The 7,656-nt window shown below is 49.4% G+C and overlaps 1 protein-coding gene across 1 annotated transcript; it reads right to left on the bottom strand.

The window, feature by feature from the left end:
* Positions 1–452: 452 nt before the first annotated feature.
* Positions 453–5,512, bottom strand: LOC119843091 (urotensin-2 receptor). Its single transcript, XM_043497407.1, has 3 exons — positions 5,157–5,512; positions 4,418–4,709; positions 453–2,289 (listed from the first exon to the last, which is right to left on the bottom strand). The coding sequence occupies exon 3, from the start codon at positions 2,111–2,113 to the stop codon at positions 968–970; it is 1,146 nt and encodes a 381-aa protein (XP_043353342.1). The 5' UTR covers positions 2,114–2,289; positions 4,418–4,709; positions 5,157–5,512; the 3' UTR covers positions 453–967.
* Positions 5,513–7,656: the final 2,144 nt, after the last annotated feature.

Genomic DNA, 7,656 nt, shown 5'->3' with positions numbered 1-7,656 from the left:
GTTCGTTCTGTGAGCCTCTAAGGGGAGCTGGTCTTAGGCGCCATTGGCGAAAGCTCAAAATATCACTCTCCGAGACGAGTGCTTGGTTTGAGGGGTGTTACTAACATTGACGATGCCCGACTGTCCTGTCGCTAATGGGATCAGCTGCCATTAATTCTCACTTGTGTATGGAGGGAGAATTCCCTGGGAGAGGGGAAGGAAAGGTCACCCAGGGGCGTGAGTGAAAAGTTCTCCATCCCACCTTGGACGTTCGAGTATTCTGACTCGGTGCATAGGAGGAATCTGAGGATCCTCATTTGTGTGTTTTCTGACCAAGGCCAGGGTAATACCAAGCTTGGGGCCTGATTCTCTTTCCATGTACACCAGTAGATTGCTACTACCAGTAACCATTACAGTAACTAGAATGAAGGAGAATCAGGCACAGTGGATTATTACCACTGTAAAACCAGGGTGAGTTAGTCCAGAACCAGCCACGCTTCCCTCAATCCCCCTGGTAACCTCCCTACAAAATTCAAACTGGATTAACACGTACGTCAGAAACACAAACCGCTTTTTCTTTAATTGTACTGTTTTCACTTCATGTACAACCAGCCACGTCTAATCTAGCATTACTGTTTAAAAACAATCAAACAACAAATAAAACCATCTAAGCCAATATTTCAACAACTTAATTTTAAAATGTTGTGGGACAGCTGTAATCATAAAAAAAGTGTCAATATTACAGGCTCTCATTACAGATGGGAGAGAAATACACCATAAAAAAATGAAAAAAGCAATAGGCTTTGGGTGAGCAGCAAAATCCATGGTACTGGAAATAAATGAGTGCAGATTGCTATGGCACAATCTCTGGACTCAGCGTTAACATATTATGAATCTGCTAAGACTTTGCCTTTACAATGTTGCACTTTCAAGCAATGCAACACTGAAGTCAATATTAATTTTTTTTTCTTGGAGATGTATTTTACTTTCAGGCACTGTTTCCCATGGGAACATGAGTGAGCACGTAGGTCTCTGTGCAATGTTGACTGCTTGTGGAAAGGGATCTCCCAGAAATCCTCTGAAATCGATTCCTCCTCTGGAAGTACCCGCTGCTGCTATGGAAAGAGCGTTGCCTGTTCCTCAAGTATTCCTTGTAGTTTTTGGTCAGCAGGGTGTAGAGGAAAGGGTTGATGCAGCTGTTGCTGTAGGTCAGGCAGGTTGTCAGATAGTTAATGTTCCTCATGGCCTTGGGGGACAACGGGAAGGATTCATAATATTGGAAGAGAAGCTGCCAGATCCAGAAGGGCAAGAAGCAAGCCCAGAAGACCAGCACTATCGTGAAAATTAGATACAGCACTTTTTGGTTAGGCAGCCGCTTGGTCTGTTTGAAAGAGGCTGTTTGGGACACCCAGTAGGTCCTGGCTAGTCTAATGTAAAGATATCCAATGATCACCCCTGGGCCCACAATGCTGGTACAGAAGAGAATGGTCAGATAGATTTTGTAGGACAGCTTGCTCCAGGTGGGCATGCAGATGCTTTTGCTGTCTCTTTGCACCAGCTGGATCATGATGAGCATCGGGAGCGTGAGCAGCAGAGACACCACCCAGATGACGACGGCAATGGCTTTCCGGTAGCTTTTGGACCTCTTCACCGTGTCCAGGGGCTTCAGCACTGCGAAGTAGCGCTCCGTACTCATGACCGTCAGGGTGAAGATGCTGGCGTGCATGGTGAGGAAATCCAGACTGAACAAGATGCGGCAGCCGACATCTCCAAAGTACCATTCCTGGATGAAGTATGTTCCAACGATGAAAGGGATGGTGAGCAGGTAGAGCAGATCTGCCAAGGCAAGGTTAATGATGTAAATGTACATAGAGGCAGAGTATCTCAGGTAATGGCACATCACCACCAGGGTGTAGACATTGCCCGTCACACCGATCACACACATAATGGAGAGGATAGTCCCAATGGTGCAAGTGGCTATCATGTCCTCCATTGAACTGGTGTCTGGAGCACTGTCCCAGGTGGCATTGTAGGAAATGTTGGGGTTGATTCTGAATAGGCTCCCTTCACTTGCCTCTGTGGCCATCACAGTAGTTGCTGAAAACCTGTTCTCTAGCTCTTCATTTACAGACATCCTCTTGAACAGCTAACTCAGCTGCTCTTCTCATACCTTGGGTGTTCCCAGGTCAATTCTTTCAAGCTGGGGGAGTTGAACAGGTACGAGGAGCAGGATCATTTCTTAGCAGGTTTTCATTGGATGGAGAAAGGACTCCCTGACAATGATCTGCAGAATGGATCCCAGTTTCTACACTAGGCAAAATGTATCAGAAAAACAGTGAGTTAGATGAAAAAAGAAAAGGAGTACTTGTGGCATCTTAGAGACTAACAAATTTATTTGAGCATAAGCTTTCGTGAGCTACAGCTCACTTCATCGGATGCTGTAGCTCATGAAAGCTTATGCTCAAATAAATGTGTTAGTCTCTAAGGTGCCACAAGTACTCCTTTTCTTTTTGCGAATACAGACTAACACGGCTGCTACTCTGAAACCAGTGAGTTAGATGTTTGGCAAAGCAGCAGAGAATATTATGTGGTAGCCATCCCACTCTGAGGCACATTTTTGCACTGCTTGTGCAGGCTGCAAATGTTCTGCAGTGGGATTACTTGAGTGTGCAAAGATACATGTGAATTTTTTTTGCAAGATCAGGCTGTGGAGGGCCCTACCCCTCACTATAGGGCCATTTCCAAGGTTGCTAGTCAGAGGGAAGCTTAGGAGGACATGCAGATCACGACAGGGTTTTATAACCACTACCACAAGACTAGACAGGCTTCAATTTGGTGTTGAAAAAGAAAGGCTTTCTGAGGTTTAACAGCCCATCACCATTATGAAACCAGTCTGCTCTGGCAATTTCTAAACTTCCTAATATGAAGGAGTCTAAGACATCGCGAAGAGGGATAACAAGAATTCAATTAACATCCTGCATCCAAATCTCTCTGTATTTTGTGTGTGTGTGTGTGATGCACACAGACTGAGTTCTACACAGTAGCCTTACACAGGGAAGTCATGCTCTTCACAGAACAACTTTTCTGTGAGGTTCTTACTATAACATAGATTGCAATTTGCACATGGTAGTTAACTGAAAAAAAATCAGAACTTACACTTTACTTGCATATAAAACCATGCTATAGGTGAATTCACTAAAAGCGAGTTCTACTGTGAGTGTATATACAATTGTTATTTATTTTGACTCAGTGAGAATAAATCTGCATATTCTCTTTCTCTCTCTTTGTATGTAGACACACTTTCTACAGTGCCTGAATTTCCAAACCCTTTGGACCTGGTGCTCTCCATGAAGACCTCCACACACACTCTGTGTTTGCATTATATATTTTTACTCACTTAAGCCCAGGCTGCCCCTTCCCCTGGAAAAACCCACAGGAGGAGGCTCTGGAGTACCTAATCCATGCCAGGCTGTCCCCAGCTGAGATTTCCCTCCACATTGTCCCCTCAGGCCTGATCATGAGAGAGGCAGTGGGGCCAATCCCCAACAGGGGCAGATCCGTGAGAGGGCCAGTGCTTCCACAGCAGCTCTGGTTCTTGCCCTTCCTCCCATTAGCTCCCTGGCAATGGACCCACAGTGCCAGGGGCCCTTCCCTGGCTATGGCTGCAGGCAGGGTGGGAACAACACTACAGCCGCCATAGAGCCGGAGGGTGGAGGATATGCACCTGCACCCCATGGCTTGCCCACTCCTCCACCTGGCCCACCCAGACACCACTTCTCCCCCAGGGCACGGCAGTGCGAATGAGGCTTGTGCAGAGGGTCCATATAGGGGGCAGTCTGGTGCCTAGAGACCCCCTCCCTCCCCCGGCACAGCCCTTGGGGCGGGGGACAGGGCACTAGACACTTCAACAAACCCATTAGCCGTCCCCAGCCTCTGCAGGGGCAAACACCCCGGCGGGGGCTGGGATCAGAGCCCAGCAGGGCCCGTTCTCCACCCAGCCTGGCCAGGTCTGCTCTGTTCCAGTCAAACCAGCCCGTCAGATGCTCCAGAACCCAGCAGAGCCCCTGCCAGCTCCCCCACGGGCACCTGCGCCCCGCCAGCTGCTTTACCCTCTCTTCGCCCCGCTGCCGGGCCGCCCGGGAGAGGGAGCCGCACGACAGAGACAGCGCCGCCCCCCAGGTCCCCAGCGCGCCCCGTTAGAGCGCAGCGCCGGCGGCGCGATGCGCCATCCGCGCCCCGCCAGCTCCAGCGAGCTGCCGGGGGGGGAGCTTGGCTCCGCTGGGGGAAGCCCGCCGCGCTCTCCGCTCCGTGGAGCGGCTCCGCTTCAGCCCCGGGCTGGGGCTGGGGCTGGGGCTGGGGCTAAGGGCGGAGTCGCCCTGTCTTCACTGCGCTTGGAAGCCGAGTTAGGAGCGCACCTGCTCGGGCAGCCCAGACCTACCTGGAGCGATGGGTTGGGGCGGGGCGGTGGGGTCTGTTCCAAGGGCCCGGCGCTCGGATCCCTGCAGCCCCACAAGTTTTCGCTCTCGGCGCTTGAAGAGGAGCGCAGCGCTTGGATCAAAGGGCAGCTTTGCGGGGAGAGCCCGGCACCTCCGGTCCTCCGCTCCGCTCCGCCTGCTCCAAGCGCCGTGTTCGCTCAGCTCCTGACAGCGCTACTTCCAAGGCTTCACCTGATCGCACGGAGCCCACAGGCTGGGCGGCTCCCCAGGCTGGGAGTCGCAAAATTCAGGAACCTGGGGAAATCATGAGCGTTTTAAAGCAGGTAGTAGTAGTAGCTGGCATCACCCCACCCCCCCGTGCACCTCCCCTACACACAGGCACCCCATACACCCTCCCCACCCCATACACCCCCTATATACCCATCCCCATACACACACACTCAGCCATACACCCCTGTACACCCCCCTTACACCTCTATACACCCCCATACACACACACTCAGTCATACACCCCCCATACACACCCCCCCACCTCCCTATACACACCCCTCTTTGCCCACACACACATACACACACACTCTCTCCTTCCCCCCAAGCAGCTGATCACTTCAAGCAGCAGTTCAGAGCATCTCTCAGCAGTCACAGGTTTCCCAGCTGGTCTAGCCTGTTCCCCCAGCACTGCTTCGGTAGCCCAGGCACATCCCATTTATCTACAAGAGAAACGAAGCTTCATGCTCAAACCTGGCTTTTAAATCCAGCTGCTGAAGTTTCCTAGGGAAAAAATAAAATGGTTTGTTTGTTTTTGTTTTTGTTTTTAAAAAAGGGGATCTGGGAGCCAGCACTTTCCAAAAGCAAGGACAAGCCTGGGCAGACAGTGAGAGACCTCCATGCTCAGAAGCTACCTCACCATGTGTGTTTGAAATTTGTGCCCCCTTTGCCTGCTATTTATGTTGCTCCATGAGGTTCAGCATTGGGTAGCTCTGACTGCAGCTAGCTGAGATCCTGTTTAAAGCAGTGGCATTTTGGTAGTTGAGGCTGGTTTGGCTGTCTCCCCACCTGACTGGCCACCACCCAGCTGTGACTGCAACATGTCAGTGCTGTTTGACTTAACCCCCAGCACTAGTTATATTCAAAACCTCTAAGCCCCTATTTAGCCTGCCCAAACTGACGCAGATCTCCAAGCATTGGCTGAGAAAGGGCTAAATTCCCGTGAGGAGGTTTGCCTGGCCCAGGAAACTGTGTGCTCCTCGATGCTGATATCAGCTGCAAAGAGTAGTCTGAGTTTATTTCCACTGGAGAATTTATTGCTAGACGATCCTGAGTCTGTTGGGGTATCATGCACAACACTTTTTTTAGCCCCTCAATAGCAAACAGTTGTCCAAGCAGCGTAGGGTTAAGCTGATTCCCTTTCATCAGTATTACAGAAGGGAAATAAAAGCAGAGAACAGCTGGAAAACACCATTCCGAGAGGGGCTGGGATTGAGAAATCACAAGGCTAAAGGGTCAACTGGAATTTTTTTAGCAGCTGAATATTGGGAGGGTGGTTTGCAAATCCTGGGCCTAAACCCTATGTCATTTACCCTGGCGTTACGACCCGGAGCTCCATTGACTTCAATGAAGTTGTTCCTGATTTACACCAGCATGAGTGAGAGGAGACTTGGGCCCCTTGGCTTCGATGGCATCGCTCCTTATTTATATCATTGCCCGGGGAGACGCCAATCAGGCCCATAGTTTACTTTGTTGGGTTGCATTCTAATGACAGCAGCAGGTAGATCAGTGGCTCTCAGACTACTGTACCCCTTTCAGGAGTCTGATTTGTCTTGTGCACCCCAAGTTTCAGCTCATTTAAAAACAACTTGATTACAAAATCAGACATAAACATACAAATGTGTCCCAGCACACTACTACTGACAAATTGCTCACTTTCTCCTTTTTACCATATCATTATAAAATAAATCAATTGCAATATAAATATTGTGCAGTACTTATATTCAGTGTATAGTATTTAGAGCAGTATAAACAAGTCATTGCCTGTATGGAATTTTAGTTAGTACTGACTTGGCTAGTGCTTTTTATGTAGCCCGTTGTAAATCTAGGCAAATATCTAGAAGAGTTGATGGACCCCCTGGAAGACCTCTGTGTACCCTGAGGGGTACACAGACCTCTGGTTGAGAATCTCTGAGGTAGATGATACTTCCAAGCACAGATCACTCTGCTGTCTTTTATCTGAGCTGCCAGCACATGGCAGTGCTGTGGTCCACCCAGCCCATTCCAAGTTTCCATGTCTTGTGCGTTTATGCTCCCTCTTATCTCTCCATTACTAGCCAAGAGTCAGTGGCCTGATTTAATTCCTTCTTTGGAATCGTTTCTTCTTCATTCTCCATTTTTAATATTCCTGCCTGCTGGGAGTTCTGGAGTTGCTAAGATGTCTTCACTGCAGTGCTTCTCCAGGTGAATTAACGCCTCTCCAATTAGCCTGGTTCCAAGGAAACTGGCCATGCCATGCAATAACACTCCCACTGCACAGAGCTGTCTTGTTGGCAGCTGATGAACTGTGCTAACTTGAGCCTTTTACCCTCTGTAGGCCAGTCAGCTCCAGTTGAAAGGGGAATCAGGTGCCCAGCCTACCTGTGACAGGTTCAGCTGAATGGTGAGGGTCACCCCAGCTCCACATGTGGTGGTTAACTGCCTAAGTAGCTGGAAGGCAATTCATTAAGTAAGGAGAACTTGGTCCTAATAAAAGACTTAGGAGAGGTCAGTTGAAGAAAGCCCCTGAGGAGAAAGGAAGCTCCCAAGGAGGGGATCTCCTAGGGAGTCTGACCTAGGAAAAAGCTGTCCAGGCAGGGTTGCCTGGGAGAGCCCCTGAGCAAGCAGGGAAAAGGCTGCAGAGCTCTCCACACAGCAGAGAAGTATGAGGCCTTGCAGTGAAAGGAGTTGCTGCTAGCACCCAGAGACTTGTTTTGGGACTCATAAGTTTTATCTGAGCTCAGAGATAAGAACCTTTTAAATCAGTGTATAAGTGCTCCTTTCAGATGACTTTAGTAAAGGGAGAAACTCTGCTGGATTTCTACTTGACCAGGCTGCTCAAGAGACTTAGTTGTTTCTTCATTGATGGGGAAACTGAGGGAGGCCACAGCAGAGCTCAGGAGGCGACAGAGCTCCTGTTACACCACTACATTTATTTTAAAGGTTACATGAATGTGAATGGGACTCAAGTTAGAAGCAAGGTAACACTAGAGTG

The sequence above is a fragment of the Dermochelys coriacea genome, chromosome 14, assembly GCF_009764565.3.
Source record: "Dermochelys coriacea isolate rDerCor1 chromosome 14, rDerCor1.pri.v4, whole genome shotgun sequence".
NCBI classification, from domain to species: domain Eukaryota; kingdom Metazoa; phylum Chordata; order Testudines; family Dermochelyidae; genus Dermochelys; species Dermochelys coriacea.
Note: the sequence above shows the minus strand (reverse complement) of the source record. Positions and strands in the feature narration are given on the sequence as shown.